Genomic DNA, 24,507 nt, shown 5'->3' with positions numbered 1-24,507 from the left:
TCCTCTTGGTCTTACTCTGGTTTTGGGTTGGTTTCTAATGGGAGGATGTCATAGTTTCACAGTGAAAGAAAAGAGAAGAAATCTCAAAAGAGAAACCAGGTCTCTGTTTTTGCATAATGAATATCCTTGATCTTGTTCAGTCCAGTTTCATAACTCTTTCTTGGGTTGTGGGGTAAGAAAAGCAGAAAAAATCTAGAGCTTTTTCCCCATGGAACATTTCTGATAGTCCTGCCTAATAGAGGGTGGGGGTGATAATAATTATAATGGAAATAAAATAACAGGAAATTTGAAACAACACAAAATTCTTGCAGGAACAAAATATCTAACAAAAGGAAAATACAACAATAATTTTACTAACAATTAAAATAGCAGTAAATGAAAAGCACAGTCAGATCACAACAAATCTGGTGATGCACTGATAAAGCATTTTACCTGAAAATTGTGGGAATTCTATTCGTGTGTGTATGTGCATATGTTTGGTAGGAACCTAGCAGTTTCGGGCAGTCAGACTTTTTAGTAAAATACTAATGTAGCGTCCTCGGTAAATTGGAAATGTGCTAATTTAGTCTGTGAATACAAAATTTTAGTAACTCTTAATTATTCAGTATGTTATAAGTAGTCATCATAGATATCAAACTCTTTGGTCTTGAATGTGATTTGGTGTAAGAACCAAACATCAGTTTGGAGCCTGTCACAAAGGGCCTGTGGATCTGCCAATCATCTTTTAATCTACTTTATTCAGTTATAAAGTCAATATGCGGTATTTTATAGCTTGGATATACCAGTTTAACTATTCTCCTTTGATGGACATTTAGGTTGATATCAGTGTTATAACTGATACAGTAGAAAAATAACCTTGTTACATAGTCTTTCATGTTTATATTTTCCATAGTAAAGTTTATTCTTTCAACACATATTTACTGAATTTCTACCATGTACCTATTTCTCTGCTATGTACTGGGATTATAACAGCATACAAAGTAGATGTGTTTCATCCCCTTAGATTCTAATGAAGATGAAGACAAGTATATTTTCTGTTCTTTCACCTTTCTTGCTCACTCGAACATTCCCACTTCAACTCTTCTTCTATTCACTAGGTCCTCTGACATATTGACACATTTTTTCCCTATCTATCAGCTATCTACTGTCTTCATTTTTTCCCCCCATTTAAACAGATTCCCTGGTACCTCCAGCATATACCTTATATTCCTTTGTACCATTGTCCTTCTTTTGCACCATTATGTGTTTAACCTTAACATGAACTCAGCCATCCACCATCTCTCTATGCTTGGGCTAAGCACTGATGGAAAAAAATCTTAAAGCTAGGCAGTTTTATTTGTATAGCACAACTATAAATTAATGTTCATCAGCCTCAACTGGACTTTCAATACTATCTGAGATTCTTACTACATTTCTTTAGTTACCTGTGTCTCGCATTCAGTAAAACTATTTCAGATTTTATTTATTTTACTCAAAATTCAGTACCCATTTTGCTTTGTCCCATCTTTCTACTCTGCCCTTCTCACGCTTACATGTTTTCCCTTTGAGACAAAGATATTAGATAGATAGACACTCCTTCAGCTTTCTGCTACCAGATCTATAAATCTGCTTACATCTTCAGATATCTCTTCTTTTTTTAAAATTTTATTTCATTTTGGAGCATAGTTGATTAACAGTGTTCTGTTAGTTTCAGGTGTACAGCAAAGTGATTCAGTTATACATATACGTGTATCTGTTCTTTTTCAAATTCTTTTCCCATTTAGGTTTTTACAGAATATTGAGCAACGTTCCTGTGTTATACAGTAGTAGGTCCTTGTACAGATACATACAGTTGGTTATCTATTTTAAATATAGCAAAGTGTACATGTCAATCCCAAACGCCCAATCTATCCTTCCCCCCGACCCTTCCTCCCCGGTAACCATAAGTTCTCTAAGTTTGTGAGTCTATTTCTGTTTTGTAAATAAGTTCATTTGTATCATTTTTAAAAGAATCTGCATATAAGCAATATCATATGATATTTGTCTTTCTCTGTTTGACTTGCTTCATTTCGTATGATAATCTCAAGGTCCATCCATGTTGCTGCAGATGGCATTATTTTGTTCTTTTTAATGGCTGAGTAATATTCCATTATATATATGTACCACATCTTTATCCATTCATTTGTTGATGGACATTTAGGTTGCTTCTGTGTCTTGGCTATTGTAAACAGTGCTGCAGTGAATATTAGGGTGCATATATCTTTTCAAATTATGTTTTTCTCCGGATATATGCCCAGGATTGGGATTGCTGGATGTTATGGTAACTCTATTTTTAGTTTCTTAAGGAACCTCCATTCTGTTCTTCATACTGGCTGTACCAATTTACATTCCCACCAACAATGTAAGAGGGTTCCCTTTTCTCTACACCTTCTGCAGCATTTACTGTTTGTGGGTTTTTTTTTTTTTTTGCGGTACACGGGCCTCTCACTGTTGTGGAGCACAGGCTCCGGATGCGCAGGCTCAGCAGCCATGGCTCACGGGCCTAGCCACTCTGCAGCATGTGGGATCTTCCCAGACCGGGATGCGAACCCGTGTCCCCTGCATCGGCAGGCAGACTCTCAACCACTGCGCCACCAGGGAAGCCCTGTTTGTGGGTTTTTTGATGATAGCCATTCTGACTGGTGTGAGGTGATACCTCATTGTAGTTTTGATTTGCATTTCTCTAATAATTAGCAATGTTGAGCATCTTTTCTTGTGCCTCTTGGCCATCTGTATGTCTTCCTTGAAGAAATGTCTGTTTAGTTTTACTGCCCATTTTTTGATTGGATTTTTTTTTTAATTTATTTTATTTTTGGCTGCTTTGGGTCTTTGTGCTGTGCATGGGCTCTCTTTAGTTGCAGTGAGCAGGAGCTACTGTTCGTGGCAGTGCACAGGCTTCTCTCTGCGGTGGCTTCTCTTGTCACGGAGCACAGGCTCTAAGTGTACGGGCTTCAGTAGTTGTGGCTCATGGGCTCTAGAGCTCAGGCTTAGTAGTTGCGGCGCACAGGCTTAGTTGCTCCACAGCATGTGGGATCTTCGCAGACCAGGACTCGAACCTGTGTCCCCTGCATTGGCAGGCGGATTCTTAACCACTGCACCACCAGGGAAGCCCCTTGGTTGTTTGTTTTTTTGATATTGAGCAGCATGAGCTGTTTGAAAATTTTAGAGATTAATCCCTTGTCGGTCACATCATTTGCAAATATTTTCACCCATTCTGTGGGTTGTCTTTTCATTTTGTTTATGGTTTCCTTTGCTGTGCAAAAGCTTTTGAGTTTCATTAGGTCCCATTTGTTTGTTTATTTTTTTATTTCCATTACTCTAGGAGATGGCTTGGGAAAGGTATTTCTGTGATTTATGTCAAAGAGTGTTCTGCCTATGTTTTCCTCTAAGAGTTTTATAGTATCTGGTCTTACATTTAGATCTTTAATCCATTTTGAGTTTATTTTTGTATATGGTATTAAGGAATGTTCAAATCTCATTTTTTTACATGTAGCTGTCCAGTTTTCCCAGCACCGTTTATTGAAGAGACTGTCTTTCCTCCATCGTATAGTCTTGCCTCCTTTGTAATCAATTAATTGACCATAGATGTGTGGGTTTATTTATGGGCTTTCTGTCCTGTTCCATTGATCTATATTTCTGTTTTTGTTCCAGTACCATACTCTTTTGATGACTGTACCTTTGTAGTATAGTCCAAAGTCAGGGATCCTGATTCCTCCAGCTCCGTTTTTCTTTCTCAAGATTGCTTTGGTCATTCAGGTTCTTTTGTGTCTCCATGCAAGTCTAAAATTTTTTTGTTCTAGTTCTGTGAAAAATGCCATTGGTAATTTGATAGAGATTGCATTGAGTCTGCAGATTGCCTTGGGTAGTATAGTCATTTTGACAATATTGATTATTCCAATTTAAGAACATGATATATCTCGCCATCTGTTTGTGTCATCTTTGATTTCTTTCATCAGCGTCTTACAGTTTTCGTAGGACAGGTCTTTTGTCTCTATAGGTAGGTTTATTCCTAGGTATTTTATTTTTTTTGATGTGATGGTAAGTGGGATTGTTTATTTAATTTCTCTTTCTGATCTTTTGTTGTTAGTGTATAGAAATGCAAGAGATTTCTGTGTATTAATTTTGTATCCTGCAATTTTACCGAATTCATTGATGAGCTCTAGTAGTTTTCCGGTAGCATCGTTAGAGTTTTCTATGTGTAGTATCATGTCATCTGCAAAAGTGACAGTTTTACTTCTTTTCCAATTTGGATTCCTTTTATTTCTTTTCCTTCTTTGATTGTCTTGGCTAGGACTTCCAAAACTATGTTGAATACAAGTGGTGAAAGTGGATATCCTTGTCTTGTTCCTGATCTTAGTGGAAATGCTTTCAGCTTTTCATGGTTGAGTATGATGTTAGCTATAGGTTTGTCATATATGGTCTTTATTATGTTGAGGTATGTTCCCTCTATGCCCACTTTCTAGAGAGTTTTTATCATAAATGGATGTTGAATTTTGTCAAAACCTTTTTCTGCATCTTATGAGATGGTCATATGGTTTTTATTCTTCAATATGTTGATGTGGTGTATCACACTGATTGATTTGCATATACTGAAAAATCCTTGCATCCCTGGAATAAATCCCACTTGATCATGGTGTGTGATCCTTTTAATGTATTGTTGGATTTGGATTGCTAATATTTTGTTGAGGATTTTTGTGTCTATGTTCATCAGTGATATTGGCCTGTAATTTTTTTTCTGTGTGTGTGGTATCTTTGTCTGGTTTTGGTTTTAGGGTGTTGGTGGCCTCATAGCATGAGTTTGGTAGTATTCCTTCTTCTGCAATTTTTTGGAATAGTTTCAGAAGGATAGGTGTTTTCTCTGTTTGATAGAATTTGCCTGTGAAGCCATCTGGTCCTGGACTTTGGTTTGTTGGGAATTTTTTATTCTATTATCATTATTTTTTAATATTTATTTATTTATTTTGGGCGGCATCGGGTCTTAGTTGAGGCACGTGGGATCTTTTGTTGCAGCGTGCCAGCTCTATTGCGGCACGTGGGCTTCTATCTAGTTGTGGCATGTGGGCTCCAGAGCATGCAGGCTCAGTAGTTGCAGCACACAGGCTCTCTAGTTGTGGTACGTGGGCTCTGTAGTTGTGGCACGCAGGCTTCAGAGCGTGTGGGTCCTGTAGTTGCAGCGTGTGGGCTTAGTTGCCCCGTGGCATGTAGAATCTTAGTTCCCCAACCAGGGATCGAACTTGCGTCCCCTGCCTTGGAAGGAAGATTCTTAACCACTGGACCACCAGCGAAGTCCCTGTTGGGAGTTTTTTAATCAGTTTCAATTTCAGTACTTGTGATTGGTCTGTTCATATTTTCTGTTTCTTCTTGGTTCAGTCCTGGGGGATTGTACCTTTCTAAGAATTTGTCCATTTCTTCCAGGTTGTCCATTTTATTGGCATATAGTTGCTTGTAGTAGTCTCTTATGGTCCTTTGTATTTCTGTGGTGTCTGTTGTAAGTTCTCCTTTTTAATTTCTAATTTTATTGATTTGAGCCCTCTTCTTTTTTTTCTTGATGAGTCTGGCTAAAGGTTTATCAGTTTTGTTTATCTTTTCAAAGAAGCAGCATTTAGTTTCATTGATCTTTTCTGTTGTTTTCTTCTTTTCTATTTCATTTATTTCTGCTCTGATCTTTGTTGTTCCTTCCCTTCTACTAACTTAGGGTTTTGTTTGTTTTTCTCTGGTTGGATATAAGGTTAGGTTGTTTATTTGTGATTTTTCTTGTTTCCTGAGGTAAGATTGCGTTGCTATAAACTTCCCTCTTAGAACTGCTTTTACCTGTTTCATAGGTTTTGGATCATTGTGCTTTCATTTTCATTTGACTGTAGGTATTTTTTTATTTACTCTTTGATTTCTTCAGTGATCCATTGGTTGTTTAGTAGCATATTGTTTAGCCTCCACGAGTTTGTGTTTTTTTACAGTTTTTTTCTTATAGTTGATTCCTAATCTCATAGCATATGGTCAGAAAAGATGCTTGATATGATTTTTTTTAATTAACTACTTTATTTTATTTATTTTTGGCTGTCTTGGTCTTTGTTGCTGCATGCAGGCTTTCTCTAGTTGTGGTGAGCAGGGGCTACTCTTTGTTGAGGTGCACAGGCTTCTCATCGTGGTGGCTTCCCTTGTTGCGGAGCATGGGCTCTAGGCGTGTGGGCTTCAGTAGTTGTGGCACGCGGGCCCTAGAGCGCAAGGGCTTCAGTAGTTGCAGCATGTGGACTCAGTAGTTGCAATGCACGGGGTCTAGGGATGCAGGCTTCAGTAGTTGTGGTGCATGGGCTCAGTATTTGTGGCTCGTAAGCGCTAGAGCGCAGGCTCAGTAGTTGTGGCGCACAGGCTTAGTTGCTCTGCGGCATGTAGGATCTTCCCAGACCAGGGATCAAACCCAGGTCTCCTAAATTGGCGGGTGGATTCTTAACCACTGTGCCACCAGGGAAGTCCCACTTGATATGACTTTAATTTTCTTAAATTTACCGAAGCTCATTTTGTGGCCCAACTTGTGATCAGTCCTGGGGAATGTTCCATGTGCACTTGAGAAGAATGTATATTCTGCTGCTTTTGGATGGAATACTCTGTAAATATCAACTAAGTCAGTCTGGTCTAATGTGTCATTTCAGGCCTGTGTTTCCTTATTGATCTTCTGTCTGGATGATCTGTCCATTGATGAAAGTGGAGTGTTAAAGTCCCCCACTATTATTGTGTTACTGTTGATTTCTCCTTTTATGGCTGTTAGTATTTGCCTTATACATTGGAGTGCTCCTATGTTGGGTGCATATATATTTATAATTGTTATATTTTCTTCTTGGATTGACCCTTTGATCATTATGTAGTGTCCTTTATCTCTTGTAACAGTGTTTATTTTAAAGCGTTTTTTGTCTGATATGAATATTGCTACTCCAGCTTTCTTTTGATTTACATTTGCATGGAATACCTTTTTCCATCCCCTCACTTTCAGTCTGTATGTGTCCCTAGATCTGAAGTGGGTCTCTTTTTTGTATCCATTCAGCCAGTCTGTTTCTTTCAGTTGGAGCATTTAATCCATTTACCTTTAAGGTAATTACTGATATGTATGTTCCTATTGCCATTTTCTTAGTTGTTTTGGATTTGTTTTTGTAGGTCTTGTTTCTTCCCTTCCTCTTTTGTTCTTTTCTCTTGTGATTGGATGACTAACTTTAGTGTTGTGTTTGGATTCTTCGTGTGTGTGTGTGTGTGTGTGTGTGTGTGTGTGTGTGTATCTGTTGTAGATTTTCGGTTTGCAATTACCATGAGATTTCAATTAGCAGTTTACATATAAACAAGATGGTTTTAAGTTGCTGGTCTCTTAATTTCAAATGCATTTCCAATGTCCTGCATTTGTGCTCTTTTCTTCTCACAATTGCTGGTTTTGACATCATATTTGTGTGCAGATAATTTCCTACCTTTACTTGTTTCTAGTAGTGGCCTTTTCCACTTAGAGAAGCTCCTTTAGCATTCATTGCAAAGCTGGTTTGGTGGTGCTGAATGCTGTTAGCTCTTTCTTGTCTGTAAAGCTTTTGATTTCTCCATTGAATCTGAATGAGAGCCTTGCTGGGTAGAGTATTCTTGGTTGTAGGTTCTTCCCTTTCATCACTTTAAATATATCATGACACTCCCTTCTGGCCTGCCGAGTTTCTGCTGAGAAATCAGCTGATAACCTTATGGGAGCTTCCTTGTATGTTATTTGTTGCTTTTCGTATTTTTTCTTTTTCTTTAATTTTTGTCAGTTTGATTACTATGTGTCTTGGCGTGTTCCTCCTTGGGTTTATCTTGCCTGGGGCTCTCTGCCCTTCCTGGACTTGGGTGACTGTTTCCTTTCCCATATTAGGGAAGTTTTCAGCTATTATCTCTTCAAATATTTTCTCAAGTCCTTTCTGTCTCTGTTTTCCTCTGGGACCCCATAATGTGAATGTTGGTGTATTCAATGTTGTCCCAGAGGTCTCTTAGATTGTGTTCATTTCTTTTCATTCTTTTTTCTTTATTCTGTTCCATGGCAGTGATTTTCACTATTCAGTCTCCAAGCTCACTTATCTGTTCTTCTGCCTCAGTTACTCTGCTATTGATTCCTATATATTTTACATTTTTCATTTCAATTATTGTATTGTTCATCTCTGTTTATTTGTTCTTTAGTTCTTCTAGGTCTTTGTTAAATATTTCTTGCATCTTCTCAGTCTGTGCCTCCATTCTTTTTTCAAGATCTTGGATCATCTTCACTATCATTACTCTGAATTCTTTTTCTGGTAGATTGCCTATCTCCACTTCACTTAGTAGTTGTTCTGAGGTTTTGTCTTGTTCCTTCATCTGGGGCATATTCCTCTGCTGTCTCATTTTGTCTTGACTTTCTGTGATTGCAGTTTCTGTTCTGCAGGCTGCAGGATTGTAGTTCTTCTTGCTTCTGCTGTTTGCCCTCTGGTGGATGAGGCTGTCTGAGAGGGTTGTACAGGTTTCCTGGTGGGAGGGTCTAGTTCCTGCCCCCTTGTGGGTGGGCCTGGGTCTTGTCCCTCTAGTGGGCAGGGCTGTACTCAGGAAGACTTTAAGCACCCTGTCTGTTGATGGGTGGGGCTGTGTTCCCATCTGTTGGTTGTTTGGCCTGAGGTGTCCCAGCACTTGAGCCTACAGGCTGTTTGGTGGGGCTAGGTCTTGGGGAGGAAATGGGAGCTCCAGGAGGGCTCATGCCAATGCGTGCTCACCAGAACTGCTGCTGCCAGTGTCTTTGTCTCCTCAGTGAGCCACAGCTGCCCCCCACCTCCTCCGGAGACCCTCCAGTACTAGCAGGTAGATCAGGCCCAGTCTCTTACGAGGTCACTGCCTTTTTCCCTGGGTCCTGGTCTGGCACGGGATCTTGTGTATGCCCTCCAAGAGTGGAGTTTCTGTTTTCCCCAGTCCTGTGGAATTCCTGCAGTCAAACCCCACTGGCTTTCAAAGACAGATTCTCGGGGGGCTCCTCCTCCCATTACCAGACCCCCAGGCTAGGAAGCCTGATGTGGGGCTCAGGACTTTTAATTCCTGTGGGAGAACTTCTGTGGTATAGTTAATTTCCAGTTTGTGGGTTGCCCACCCAGCAGGTATTGGATTTGATTTTTACCATGATTGCACCCCTCCTACCATCTTGTTGTGGTTTCTTCTTTGTCTTTTTATGTAGGGTATCTTTTTGGGTAGGTTCCAGTGTGTTTTTTATTTTATGTTTTTGTTGTTGGTTGTTCAGCAGTTGGTTGTGATTTTGGTATTTTTGTAAGAAGGGGTGAGCTCATGTCATTCTACTCCGCCATTTTGCTGGCCAATCACCAGATATCTCTTCTTTATCAGAGACTAGTCCTTCTGTATGCACTCTAGATCCATTTGTATTCTCTTTACCTTAAATCTTCAACCTCTTCATCTGTGAAAAACATTTTCAAAGATGAAATACTTAAAAATATAATTGCAGATTAGCATTAACAAATGAACATTTGCCTTCTATTTTAATGATAGGGAACACTAACTTTGAACCCCAGTTAAGCAAAATGGCTCCCCCAGAAAGTATCCTTTTTTTTCTAATTAATAAACATATAAAAAATTACACTCTATTATTGTTAGTATATTTTGAAATTCTTCAGTAAAAAATTTGTGAAAATTTGCTTTCTCTTTTGTTATATAAGTACCTACATAATACCTTCAATTTTACCACAGCACCTAAAATTTTAACTTTCTGGCTCTTTACAGAAGAAGTTTGCTGACCCCAGGTCTAGGCCACATTAACTAGGATGGTGGGCTGAAGAAAGAAGAATATCTAAAGAGATAGATATTCAGGAGTAGAATGGATACAACCTGGTGATTAATTAGAGGTGATGCGTTAAGGAGAATAAGTTCAGGGTGATTCCTAGGTTTCAGCCATAAGCAACTGGGTAAACTGAGAAAGTCCTTCATTTTGTCCTGTCAGAAAATATGATGATGAAGATTTTAATTAATTATATTGGTTTCATCAATAGTAAATGTATAGAATTATATTGCATCCTTTTTTAGAAATAGAACTTTACTGAGAAATAATTCATGTACTGTACAGTTCATCTATATAAAGTGAGCAATTCATTGGTTTTCAGTATATCTGCAGGATTGTGCAACCATCACTACATCTAGTTTTAGAATGTTTCGTCCTCTCTCAAGGAAACTCCTGTCCTCATTAGCAGTCAATCCTCATTCCTTTTTCGTCTCACAACTGTAGATTTGCCTACTGTGGACATTTTATGAAAATGGAATCAAAGAATATGTAGCCTTCTGTGACTGGTTTCTTTCATTTAGCAGAATGTTTTCAGGGTTCATTCATGTTGTAACGTGTATCAGTACTTCATTTTTTTTTATAGTTGAATGATATTCAGTTGTATGGTTATATTATGTTTTATTTATTCATTCCTATCAGTTTGTTGGAAATTTGAATTGTTTCTACTTTTTGGCTATTATGAGTAGTGCTGCTGTGAATATTTGCGTACAAAATCTTGTGTGGATATATGTTTTCATTTCTTTTGGATGTATAACAGTAGAATTGCTGGGTCATTTTGATAAGTTTATGTTTAACTTTCTGAGGAGCTGCCAAACTGTTTCCTAACAGAGCTGTGCTATTTTATATTCCCACCAGCAATATATGAGGGTTGCAGTTTTTCCACATCCTCACCAATACTTGTTACTGTCTTTTTTCTTTTTTAATAGCCATCCCAGTCAGTGTGTTTCTTATTACTTTTATCCCTGACATTAGATAGATTTAAGGAAGAAATCAAAGAGTGCTAAGTGGACATGTTCTCTTGCCATCCAAAGATATGGGTACTATCAGGAAAAACTAGTCTCTGTGATAGTGCAAAACTGAGGTAAAGCTTAGAAGCATAAGCAAGGTAGTAGGATAAAGCAAAAACGAGCCTGATTCTTCTAAGACTTGGGAAAATGATTTAATTCTTATTGGTTCTTTACAGTCTTTTTAGGTATATTCTACTTTATATAGTAAATGTTATATATTATTGAAATGTTGAATGCAAATCCAGTGATATTTTAAATAAACCAGAGGATTGATTTCTTTACATAGAGCTCTTGTAAAGAGAATGATTCCTTTCTGGAAGTAGGCTGGTGGGGCAGAAAACATGAGCTTTGTAATCAGGCAGACTTAGCTTTAAATCCTTTATCTGCTACTTACCAGCGTTTTTCTGTGGGCAAACGACTTGAATTTTCTGAGCCTCAGTTTCCTCATCTATAAAATGAGCATGGAAATAATATCTACTTTCATTGAGAAATTACACAAAGATGCTACAGATGAATGAGAAAATAATGTGGCTGTGTAGTGGTTAGTACTGTTAGCAGCTGTGATATTGATGATGATAATTCTGAATCTTGTTTTCATATCATGGTTTTAGTTCAGTGAAATATTTTTTGATATTTATTTCCTTTTTCAAAAAATCACTTTTGCGTCTTAGTCTCCTTTCCATTTGGATTCAAAAGTTTTTAGTGATTTTTTTCCTAGTAAAGTTGTATTTTCTCCCTAGGAGTACTTCTTTGATTCCAGAGTACTAACAGATGGAGAACTGGCTCCCAATGATCGATGTTGCCGTGTGTGTGGAAAAATAGGCCACTACATGAAAGACTGCCCTAAAAGGAGAAGGTTGGCAAATGATTATGTATCAACATTGCAGGGAAAATAAATGTGAGACAAATTGAAGCTATGACTGTGTTCAGATATGTTTAAGTTGAGAAAGTTCAGGGCTTTCAGTTGAACCTTTAGGTCAATATATGTTTGAGTGGCATTTTGTGAAAGAGTGGGATTTATTTCTGGTATAGTGGTGTCTCATGATGTTTATTTGTTCATTTATTCATTAATTCACTCAGGTTTTTTTTTTTAACTGAAGAAGCATTTATTAACACCTACTGTGTGCTGGAAACTGTGCTAGAATCCAAGGGGAAGAAAAGACCAAGATATGGGGTTCTTGCTGAGGACCTCACAGTTATGAAAACCAATAATTAAAATATAATTAATTGAATCTTTGAGGTATATGCTGTGAGATATGTCTATATAATATTTACCTTAAGGAATACACATCCTTTGTGCCCCCTGAAAATACATCTATGGAATATACTTTACTACGTTCTATATACTATGTTAATAGGCCAGGATAATCCCTTCTTTAGTCATCAAGTCTTGCCTAATATAAAGAGCTTAGAACTTTTCAGACAGAGTAAACTCCTAGTTTCCGTCACTGCTCTTTGTTAAATTTACAGAAGACACTTACCTTCTCTAAACCTCAAGTATCTTCCTCTATAAAATGGAGATAGTAAATACCAACCTCTAAGGATTGTTACAAGATTAAAATTTGATACTAAATAATAAATATTGATATTGTATTATAAAACTACTAGAGTACCCAGTTTCTGCCATATGAGTAGGTGTACTATAAATGTGAGAACCCTTGCCTTCAAAATGATGCATGAAATGATGGGCACATTAATCCCTTTATTGTGAGACTCTTGTATAGTTTAGTTTGTTATATAGTTCATTCAGTTTATAAGTCCCTAGCCCCACATTATTGGTATCAGCAGTTTACTGTTTAGACTAAAGAAGAAAGACAGTGAAGAAGAGAAGGAAGGGAATGAAGAGGAGAAAGACTCCCGAGACCTTCTTGACCCCCGAGACCTCCACGACACTCGAGACTTTAGAGACCCCAGAGACCTCAGATGTTTTATCTGTGGAGATGCAGGACATGTGCGAAGGGAGTGCCCAGAGGTCAAGCTGGCCCGTCAGAGGAATAGCAGTGTGGCAGGTAAATAGAAAAGGCCAAAAATAGTTTCTGGTGGAAATAAAGTCATTTATGTTGGTGTCATTCTAAGGACCCTGATTATTCTCTATTCTAAACATAGCTGTATGATTTTGTACCTTAACAATCTATCAAAGAGAGATTTTTTGGGGAACATATAGGAGAAATTATATCTCTTCCCACTGCTTTTATGAGAGAGGGAGATCTGTTCCTGTTATGTATCACAAGGAATTTCATGAATTAGAAACCCAAATGAGAGTTTATTGTAAGAAAAAAACAAAATACAAGTGATGATTTCCAGTTATTCAGATTCTTATTGCAGAAGTTATTTTCTTAAATAAATATATTGTCTCCTTTAGAAAAGCAATATGACACTTGTTCTTGTTTCCAGGACCAGTGTATTTTTTTTTTAATGCTCTAAGGATTGAGAAATGGCTTAACAAACAAGAAAAAAAATGAGTTGTTAAAAGTCCTTCACTAACATAATCATAAGTTTAAAAGTCCAAGTTTATAAAATCTCAGATTTGAGACTGTTGTACTGAAGAAGAGAGTTTATTGATTGTCGTTTCTCTGTTATTTTCTTTATCTGTTGAATTTCTTTTTGATGTCTTCTCTTAGCAGCCCAGCTGGTCCGCAATCTTGTAAATGCCCAACAAGTGGCTGGTTCAGCCCAACAACAAGGTGATCAGTCCATAAGGACTAGACAGTCCTCAGAATGTGTAAGTACTCTGCCTGTAGATGGGTTGGTCTTGGCAGGAAGATAGTACTAATTTTGGTAGGTGATAGGATCTTTCAGATTGGTAAATACAATCTTCCAGATTACACAGTGCTTTATAGAGGTGTCCTTGCTAGGCACATCAGCTAGAATGAGCATTACTTTTGGAGTAATGTAGATCTGGGTTTATATCTATGGGCAAGCTACTTAACTTCAGTGAACCTATTTCTTATTTGTAAAATAAGGTAACTACCAAATAAGGTTGTTGGTTGGATTAAAATGAGGTGATAGGGCTTCCCAGGTGGCGCAGTGGCTAACAGTACGCCTGCTGATGCATGGGACACGGGTTTGTGCCCCGGTCCAGGAAGATCCCACATGCCGCGGAGCTGCTAGGCCCGTGAGCCACGGCTGCTGAGCCTGCGCATCCGGAGCCTGTGCTCTGCAACAGGAGAGGCCACAGCAGTGAGAGGCCCGCATACCGCAAAAAAAAAAAAAAAATTAGGTGATAACTTTGATGTTTTAGCTTTTGCATAATGGAAGAATATGAGTACCATTAATTAAAAATAGACCCCAAAATTGAGATGTATTAAGGGTTTATTACTGTTAGGGCAATACATGCATGGCATTTCACTTGCTTGAAATTTTGTGTGTCTTCTCATCGCTGATATGGATACCTAGTGAACTATATCCTGTGAAAGATGGAGTATTTAATTAGTGTTCAGATTCACAGGTCTATTAACTTTGCTGAGTTGCTCTAACCTTTGTCTAAATCTGTATTCACCTTGCACTTCTTAAATTAATAGTTAAATACTAACTGAATGCTTACTCTAAATCTGACACTATGCTTTTAGTGCTTCACACGTATTATCACATTTAATCCTTTGAATGGACATGTGAAGTGGTAGGTATTGGTATGATCAAATTTTACAAATTGGGAAGCTGAGAATAAGAAAAATTAAAAGATTCAAACCCAGGTCTGTGTATCTTCAAAGCTGTTATCTGTTAAAACATGCTAAATCTGATGTGATCTGTATTTTAGAAAAAATTCTTAGAGAATTTGAAGAGCAACAGTAGGGCTTGTCTTGGAAAAACATTTAGGAGCCCACTAACCCTACCTCAAACATTTGAATATGTACTACTATGGGCCTGACAGTTTCATAAAAGTTATATAATAACAGTTATATTAACTAATATTTATTGAGTGCTGTGTGCTATATATGCATTCGTTCTTCCTGTTTCTTATTAAAAAATATTTTTAAAATGTTGAAAATTATAGAAAATAATAAACATCCATGCACTGCCACCAGGTTTTAACAATTCTTAATGCTTTGTTGTTTTTGGTTTGTTAAAGTATTACCCACAGTTGACAACCCCTATGCATTCCTCTTGGATGCTGTTCCCATCTTAAACTTCCTACCATCCCTTCCTTGCTACTAAAATGTATCTTCTATTCTGAATTTGGTGTTTATATTTTTGACATATATTGTTGTAGTTAATCTTCATAAAAACCTCTGATGTAGATTCTATTATTATTTATACCTTACGGGTGAAGAAGCTGAGATTTAAGTTTCTTGCATGAGGTCAGCAGGCACTTGGAACCAGAACTTGTATCCTTAGGTTCTGTCTCCAAAACCTGTGCTCTAATCACTTTCCTGTGGTGCCCCTAACTTTCATCTTCTGCTTCTAGCACTCACTTTTTTCTCACCTGAGATTTGGGTAAGAGTCTGACTAATGAACATTGCTATTTGGAGGTCTCACAAAGCACTGCAGCTTCAACATGTCTAGAATGTAGCTTATATTTCTTTCCAACTCCCCAGGTTTGCCTCTTCCTCCTGTGTTCTCCATCTCATTGAATGATCCCGCTATCTATCTAGTTTCCTGAACTACTACTCCTCCCTCAGCCTCCACATCCAGTCAGTCACAAGGTCCTGTTGTTTCTATCTGTAAAAAATAGCTTACAACCATTTGCTTCCCTAGCCTAGGCAACCATTTCAGATTCCAATTACTTTTTTTTTAAAGGACATGTATTTTTGTACCTATAACCTTTAATTATGTTGTTCCCTCTAACTGAATCTTCCCTTTTCCTTATCTCTACCCTTTTATCAAGACTGTTTTCTATTTATCTTGAGTCTCAGCTTAAAGGTCACTTCCTTCAGGAAGATTTCCACTTTCCTTCATCTTATCTTCCCTCCTTCTCCCAAAGTGGGTTTAGGTGTTCCTGCTCTGGGATTTCATTGTATATTATACAGTGTTTATCATAGTAATTATTATACTGTATTGTGATTGCTTATGTAAACTTTATCTGTTCCTCCTCTTTTCCCCCATTGACTTTAAGCTTTATGAGGGCATACATGTTAGTATTATATTTTTAATACCTAGAACAATGCCCAGTACATAATTTTTTTAATTCTTTTTTTTTCTTTTTTATAAAATTACTTTTTTTATTTATTTAGTTTTTGGCTGCGTTGGGTCTTCATTGCTGCCGGCAAGCTTTCTCTATTTGCGGCAAGCTGGGGCCACTCTTCGTTGTGGTGCTCAGGCTTCTCATTGCGGTGGCTTCTCTTGTTGTGGAGCATGGGCTCTAGGTGCGTGGGCTTCAGTAGTTGTGGCACACGGGCTCAGTAGTTGTGGCTCATGGGCTTAGTTGCTCCATGGCATGTGGGATCTTCCCGGACTAGGGCTCTAACCCGTGTCCCCTGCATTGGCAGGTAGATTCTTAACTACTGCACCACCAGGGAAGTCCCCCCAATACTTAATTGACACTCAGTAAATGCTTGTTGAGGAGCTGAATGAAAGTGACTCTGAGATATTTAGATGTAAATTTCTAGTTAAAATTGGAATTGTGGGTTCTACATGATGGGTATGATGTCTGGGCTCTCTTCTTTGGGCAGTGAAAAGGTTTATGAGATAAAACCTCTGTGAGAGAGGGTTTGAGAACTTTGGGAAAAACTCTGCCTTCATATAAAATGAGGTTCTGTTATTATTTGTTACTATGTATATCATAGAGTTCTATTTATAATATTCTAGTAAAATAACTCCATAGTTTTATATTTTGATAATCTCTGCTTTTATAAAATTAAGATGTTTGTAAATTAATTTTAAAATGTTTTTTTTTTTTCCTTTGCAGTCTGATTCACCATCTTATTCTCCTCAGCCCCAGCCATTTCCACAGAACTCTTCCCAATCCACTGCCATTACCCAGCCTCCATCTCAGCCAGGATCCCAACCCAAGCTTGGCCCACCTCAGCAGGGGGCCCAGCCCCCCCATCAGGTCCAGATGCCTATGTATAACTTTCCTCAGTCACCACCAGCTCAGTATTCTCCCATGCACAATATGGGATTGTTGCCAATGCACCCCCTCCAGATCCCTGCCCCATCCTGGCCTATTCACGGCCCAGTGATCCATTCTGCACCAGGCAGCGCCCCCAGCAATATTGGCCTGAACGATCCCAGCATCATCTTTGCACAGCCTGCTGCCAGACCTGTGGCAATCCCTAGCTCCTCTCATGATGGACACTGGCCTCGTACTGTGGCTCCAAATTCCCTGGTGAACAATGGTACAGTGGGAAATTCGGGTAACCCTTCCTTTTCTTCTTTTGTATCTGTCTGTAGAAAGGTTGGATGATTGGTATTATTGGTTGAACCTGGGAAATAAATGTGAGTAAAAAGATGGCAAGCAGTATTTGTGCAGGGGCAGTATAACATTAGACAAAGAGTATAGGCTGTGGATTCAGACTGCCTGGATATGAATCCTGGCTCTGCCATTTATTATGTGGCATTGGGCAGTTGCGTAATCTATTTGTGCATTGGTTTCATCTGTAAAATAGGTGAATTAATAGCACCTAACTCACAGGGATGTTGTGAATATTAAATGAGGTAATAAACATAAATTTTAGTTATTATTTTGTTATTATTTTAAATTTTCGCTGCAGTCTTGCTTGGTGTAGGTACTACTAGCATTCATTTTACAGTTGAGGAAATTGAAGGGTTAAGTAACTCTCATCCTATCATAATCATAGTAGATCCAAGGTTTAAACCAGTTTCTTTCTTCAAAACCTGTAATCTTTGCCCTAGACCCTTAACTATCTTTTAGTAAGGAGCAATTTTTTGTTTGTTTGTTTTGTTTTGTTTTTTTTCTTTTTTGGTGGTACGCGGGCCTCTCACTGTTGTGGCCTCTTGCGCAGGCTCAGCGGCCATGGCTTACGGGCCCAGCCGCTCTGTGGCATGTGGGATCTTCCCGGACCGGGGCACAAACCCGTGTCCCTTGCATTGGCAGGCGGACTCTCAACCACTGCGCCACCAGGAATCCCATAAATTAACTTTTTTTGTTTGTTTGTTTTATTTTTAATATGTATTTACTTCTCTGGCTACGTGAGGTCTTAGTTGTAGCATGCGGGCTCTTTTAGTTGCGGCATGCGGGATCTAGTTCCCTGACCAGGGATCGAACCCGGGCCCCCTACATTGGGAGCGTGGAGTCTTAACCACTGGACCACAAGGGAAGTCCCCTTATAGTAAGGAGCAACTTTTAAAAAAGAAAAAGATTAGTAGCACTTTGTAGCTTAAGAAAGAATAGTTTTTTTTTTTTTTTACTGATATCTAAGTAATACATATTCTTTGTAGAGCATTTGAAAAAGAAAATCATATATAATCTCAATTCCTAGACAGAACTGCTCAGAAATATTTGGGTGTATTACCATCCAGTCATTTTTTTATCTTTGCATATTTAAAAATAGTTGATAAATTCTATTCATCTAGTTTTATATGTAGATTTTTTCTTACTAGGGAAAATTTGAAATGTACACAAAAGGAGAGATTAAAGTATAATGACCCCCCCCCATTACCCAGATTTAGCAGTTATCAGTATTTTCTATTTACTCTTTGTGATTCTTCTGTAATTTTTGTCTGTGATTCTTTTCCTTATTAACTGCTTAGTTATCCTGAAATATTGTTTGTATAGGAAATGCAGACTAAAAGCTTAATTCTTTCCCTTTATCAATTTTCAAAATAATTTTAGTGATAATTTTAAGCAAATATATATTATTCCTTAAAGCGCTGAGACCTCTTTGGAATAATACAGGTAATATATTTTGCTGAGCAGAAATTCCAGAATGTGGGAACTCATTTAAATTTCCAGGAACAAAGGATATATGTCATACATGGCCATTCTAATGTGGCCTCTGCTTCTCTCATTCAACAAATATTTATTGTGTGCATGCCATGATATATATGCTTCTTGATAGTCACTGAGTTATATAACCATGAAGACAGACCCAGTGCTTTGCCTTTTGATATGTCGACTCAGTTTTAACTCCTTCTTCTCCCTACCTCCTTGATCTCTGTTTCAGCCTTAATGAACTAATTAATTAACATCCTACAAACACACCGTACTCTTACCCCTGACTGTTTACCTAAGTTGTTCCCTCTGCCTGGAATATCCTCTCCATTAACTCTCCTGCTCACTCTCACCTCCTCCTCCTTTGCTCCAAAGCTTGGCTAACTTACTCATCCTCTGTTTTAAAATTTAGATCACTTTCTTCAGGAAGTCTTTAATTCCTGTTGATCCTGTCTTCCAGTTGTATTAGGTATCATTTCTCTCCTTCATGTTTCCTTAATATCCATATTATAGCACTTGTCTTCCTGTGTTGAAATCGCCTGTCTACTTGTCTGCATAATGCATTAGACTGAACTTTTAGAGGTTATGAATTGTTTCTTGCCTGTCATTGTCTCCCTGGTGTCCAGTATAGTGCCTGATGTAGATACATTATTTGTATAGTGTATTATTATTATGTAATAAAGTGTTACGCAGCAAATATTATTTGTTGGATAGGTGCGCAACTCCTAGTTAATATTACAGCTAAAGTTAACATTATGTTAAAAATGGAGAGACCGGATGGGGATATATTAAAATGATACTAGTGGTTGTATTAGAGTAGGAGGTTGTATGAGTAGTTTTTACCCCATTTTTTCAGATTATCTTTAATGATAATTTTTCAGACTATCTTTAATTGTATTATGAAAATACTTGGTTGGGAAAAATGGCCAAGAGAGATTGAAGGATATTCTAAAAGATACCCTTTTATGTTAAAACATTTCTCAATTGGTCAGGACCTCAATACTGTATACCCAGTCTTATTTTTTGTAAACTCTGAGCTCTGCAGCTTTAGCTCTTAGTTGTAACTTGGCTTTATGAACTTGCAGTGAACTAGCTGCTTTGTTTACCTGGTTACCTCCTGAGAAGACTGAGCTTGGTAGGAGTGTGGCTCGGAGTGTGGTTTCAGTTTTCTTGTTGCCTACTCCTCCCTATCCTGTACCTCCTAACTTCCTGCTAGGAAGTTTAGTGAATAAGGACAGTGTCTTTTAGATTATTTCCTGCCACATTGTGATCCTGAATGAGAAAAGCCACCAGAAATGATCCAGAAGATTCAGGGGTTACTGTGCTTTGAAAGACGTACTTAAAGATAGATCTTAAAGGGAAGTAGATTGGTGGGAGTGGTTTGCCATAGAAAGAATAGGACTCATATTTTTTGAGTTCCTGCTTAATATGACATAATTTGTGTAGGCTACTTTATTTTTGTTATCTTATTTAATCCTCATAACAACCTGGGGTTCATAATTAAAACTTAGTAATTTTTGTAACTGGTATTTGAACTTAGACCTATTTGGCTCCAATGCCCAAGTTTTCGGCTATTTCACCACAATGCCTCAGCTTCTAATAGGATCTCCTTCCAGGCCAAGATATAATTGATTCTGGTATAGTTGGCATTGCCTTTAGGATAAGATGTTAAGCTCCTTAGTGATGTACTAAGGTTCTTTGAAATATAGATCCTACCTACCTGTCCAGCCTTTTCTCTTACCGCTGCCTTCCTTTACCTCTGTCTCTGTATTGCCAATCGTCTTGCAGCTTCCCAAACTTGCTGTATTTTCCGGCTTCCTGGCTTTTGAGCACACTATTCCTTCTGTCTAAAATGTCTTCCTTGTCCCATTTTGCATAACTAGTTCTTTGTCCTTTAACACTCAATTTAGTCCATCATTTTAGGAAAACCTTCTCTGTCCTTGAACAATTGGGTTACTCCTCACTTTAGACACCTTCCACTGCTCTGTTATAGCAATTACCACATATTATTGTGTATGTCTTCTTAAATGTTTCCTTTATGAATAATTTGAGAACAATTACAGTGTTTTTATTCCTTAAAAAATTTTTTTTGGTATCCTCTGCATTTAGCATATTTCTTGGTCAGTAGTAGATACTCAATAAATCTTTGTGGAATGAAGGAATATTTGAATGAACAAAGTGATGTTTTAAAATATGTCTCTCCTTTATTGTTGAAATGCAGAGCCAGGATTTCCAGGACTAAATCCTCCAATTCCTTGGGAACATGCACCACGACCCCATTTCCCTCTTGTCCCAGCTTCGTGGCCTTATGGTTTGCATCAGAACTTCATGCATCAGGGAAATGCCAGATATCAGCCCAACAAACCTTTCTATACTCAAGGTACCATTGCTTACGTATTTGTCACAGGCTGGGTGGGTTTTGTTCTGGGACAAGGAGCCTTTGTAAAGGCCAGGATCTTGGAGTGAAAATTTATGAATTCAGTAAATATTTATTGAGAGAGCATACTGTGTGTCAGACTGCGCTAGGTGCTTATTGCTCAAGCAAGAATTAAATAAAACCCTTGCACTTAATGCATATTTTATTAGGAAAGCCAGACCTGTGAAATAGACAAGAAGAGGAGCTTAGAGGAATCAGTTAACTTTGCCCTAGCAGAGAGAGCAGAATATAGACACCAGGGATCAAATTGCACAAGATTTTGACATTCAAACTAGATCTTGAAAGAGATATGGGATTTTTTTCCTAGAGATCATGTAGAGATTAGAGAGGAGGAGTGTTCTTAGCTGAGGCCATAATACATGCAAAGTCACTAGTTTTGCCTCAGTGAGAACATTTTTCACTGAAAAAAGTGATCCATATTATACTGAACTTTTTTCACTGAAACTTTTTTCCTATAGGGAAAAAAGAGAAAAGAGAAAATAATAGGACTAGATGAGGTAAATGGAAAAATGTATAGGTGATGAGGCTAGAGAGGTAGGCTGAGGCCATATTATGAAGGAGTTTGGACTTAGTAAGTGGTGGGGATCCAGTAGAAGTTTTTGAGTTGAGTAGTGACAGTCAAATTTGTTTAGTAAAACTAAGACTTGAATGACATTAGAATTGATTATATTCTCTTGGTACTAATGTACCAATAATTGCTTTGATCTAAGTAATGAATAGCATTTTATCTAACCTACTTGCCTCAGCAGTATCTCAGTTCAAATAGGGAATGTCTGAATCTGGCCTTCAGCACTTGGTTAACTTAGGAGTTAAGAAAACTAGAGTCAGAGTTAATACAGTTAAACTAGGAGTTCAAGAAAGTAAAGAAAGGCACTCTGGGAATGTTGACTAAATAAAATAACTTCTCAGGGGAATCCCTTGGTATGATTATCAGGCTTGATACACTTAAGCCTTCGTAAACTATCCATTGTACTTGGTGGGGCATTGCTGTATTATAGAATGGCAGAACCTTAACTATGGCTGGTTTATTCTGAGCAAAGAACTAGGGCTGAGGGAAATTACTATTGGTCATACAAGCCCTTTTGGGGGAGGAGGAGAGTCTGAAGTTCTTCCCTGGTGGATTTTTTCCCCTTAATTCCTCCCCTCCATCTCTCTTGTCTCCTCTATTTTCTTTCACATACCCACATTTTCCTTCCCTCCTCCTCCTTCTCCCCCGACTAAATGTTTTGACATGCTTCATCTCTTCTTTACTATATAAATAGAAAAAAGAGAACTAGCTACAGTTAATTCTAAGAGGTTGTCAGATAAATAGGCACAAGCCTTTCAGTTTCCTGTCTGTGTTGTGTCCAACAGACAGATGTGCCACCCGTCGGTGTAGAGAGCGTTGTCCCCACCCACCAAGAGGAAACGTGTCGGAGTAATGCGAGTCCATTTTCTTTCAGCTGCTCTACCGATGCACAGCAACCAGCCAATCCTGCTGTCTCAAGGGTATCCGTACCTCAATGTCAGTTACATTCAGCAGAAAAAGTGACATTTAATGGAAAGCAAAACAAATCAGGTCCTGATTTAAAATTTTAACACGTTTAGATAGCTTATTTAAATTCTAAGACTGTTTTTAAAGACTGTATTATTTGTATATAAATATGAACTATAGTTTTTACTAGTATCACCGAATTGAGTGATACAAATTTCATCTATTTTATTACCCTATTTTTAAGGGAATTTTATGTTTTGTTTAACCTTGATGAATTGTATAAAGAGAGAATTTAAAAATTACATTCTTTATTTTCTATTAGCTGTATTCATACTTTGGTTGCTTCAGACTTTATATATATTGTTCTTAAGAATTAGGAAAGACTTTCATGTGTTTTAAATTTGTCACTTCTATTCTTTACAGAACCTTGTAGTGCCAAAAACTTTTTAAAAGGTAAAAAAAATAATAAAATAAAACTTCAACATGAAGATTTAGAATTTTTTCTTTTACATTCTTGTATATTGAAAATATTCCAACTTGAACAGAAATTTGCTTTTGTCTGTATTTGAAGTAATTCTATTTTAAGTTAATAAATCTTTTTGACAAGAGTCAAATTTTGTTAATTCATCTGGTTGTTTAGATGATAGGAATATAATGTAATAATTCAGAGATTTGTTTTACTCTCATTGAATAGAGTATTCTAAATCACAGACTTAGTTTTAGAAAAAGATCTAAGAATCTTTTCATGTTATTTTATTGGATCTTCACAACACCCATATGAGGTTGATAGAAGCAGATCCTATCTCATTTTATCATTGGGAAAACTGAGGTGCAAAACAAAATGAATTCTCAAGTTAGCACAGTTATGTGTTGGAAATAGAATTGAATCAGATCTTTTGAAGTAGAGTTTAGTGGAGGGAAGGTAATTCTTATTTACTGAGGAACTAACATGTGCCAGACTATCCATTCTGAGTCCTGTACTACTGCCTGGAAGGTGTACTTGTGAGGATGGTGTTTACCAATAATGCCTTGTGATCAGTGATTATAGTTGGATTTCAAACTTGTGTTGTTGGTGGGAGATTTTGTAGCTGTTTTTGGTACTATACATTGAGGTGAGGTCATCTTGTCTAAACAACTCAGAGATTTGCCAGGGATTTTAGACCAAATCATACTATAGATTTATTTGGAAATCTGCAGAATAATACAAATGTCTTTTAAGAACAGTATGTTATCTTTGTTCTGCTTCCTCAGATATGCATTCCTTAAATATTGAGAGCACTTGGGCTTTTGCCATATTTTCCAAAATGGAAGGAAGATGCTTGAAATCTATTGCAAGAGGTTGAAGACTTTCCTGTGGTGTTTATAGCCCTGGAAAGACATTTGTTAAATGTTAAGATCAAGTGTGTTTACTGTTAGTTTTTCATATTAAAGCTTAGCATCCCATGGTGATCATTTTGTAATGTAGAGAAATATTGAATCACTATGCTGTGCACCTGGAACTAACACAGTGTTGTTGATCAATTATACTTCAATTAAAAAAAAAAAGCTTCAGTCAGCATCCCACGGAATCCTACTAAGTGGTGAAGTTCAGCTTATTTGTTTTGTTAATGAGATAACCTGGCCCAACATATACTTTTCTGTTAAACTGTTACTTGGAGAATTCAAGATTTTCTTTTAAAGTCAGTGTTCTATGTATTTCATTTCCTTTCAGGTCTTAGAGAATAGGGTATTCATTTTACTGTTCTACTTTTGTATATATTTGAAATATTCATTAAAAAGAAAACAATCTGGGAATTCCCTGGTGGTCCAGTGGTTGGGACTCTGCGCTCTCATTGCCGAGGGCCTGGGTTCGATCTCTGGTCGGGGAACTAAAATCCCACAAGCCATGCGGCATGGCCAAAAACAAAACAAAACAATCTGCCAATCTGCAGCAAGAGACTG

At 37.6% G+C, this 24,507-nt stretch overlaps 1 protein-coding gene across 1 annotated transcript in view; it reads left to right on the top strand.

The window, feature by feature from the left end:
- The window catches only part of TUT4 (terminal uridylyl transferase 4), a 145,221-nt gene extending 122,045 nt beyond the window's left edge, over positions 1 to 23,176 (top strand). Inside the window, 6 exon segments of the mRNA XM_032626370.1 lie at positions 11,565 to 11,680; positions 12,610 to 12,833; positions 13,446 to 13,546; positions 16,670 to 17,117; positions 20,877 to 21,035; positions 22,446 to 23,176. Of these exon segments, the coding sequence (XP_032482261.1) occupies positions 11,565 to 11,680; positions 12,610 to 12,833; positions 13,446 to 13,546; positions 16,670 to 17,117; positions 20,877 to 21,035; positions 22,446 to 22,513 (1,116 nt within the window). The 3' untranslated portion in view covers positions 22,514 to 23,176.
- Positions 23,177 to 24,507: the final 1,331 nt, after the last annotated feature.

Source organism: Phocoena sinus, chromosome 1 (assembly GCF_008692025.1).
Source record: "Phocoena sinus isolate mPhoSin1 chromosome 1, mPhoSin1.pri, whole genome shotgun sequence".
Taxonomy (NCBI): Eukaryota; Metazoa; Chordata; class Mammalia; order Artiodactyla; family Phocoenidae; genus Phocoena; species Phocoena sinus.
Note: the sequence above shows the minus strand (reverse complement) of the source record. Positions and strands in the feature narration are given on the sequence as shown.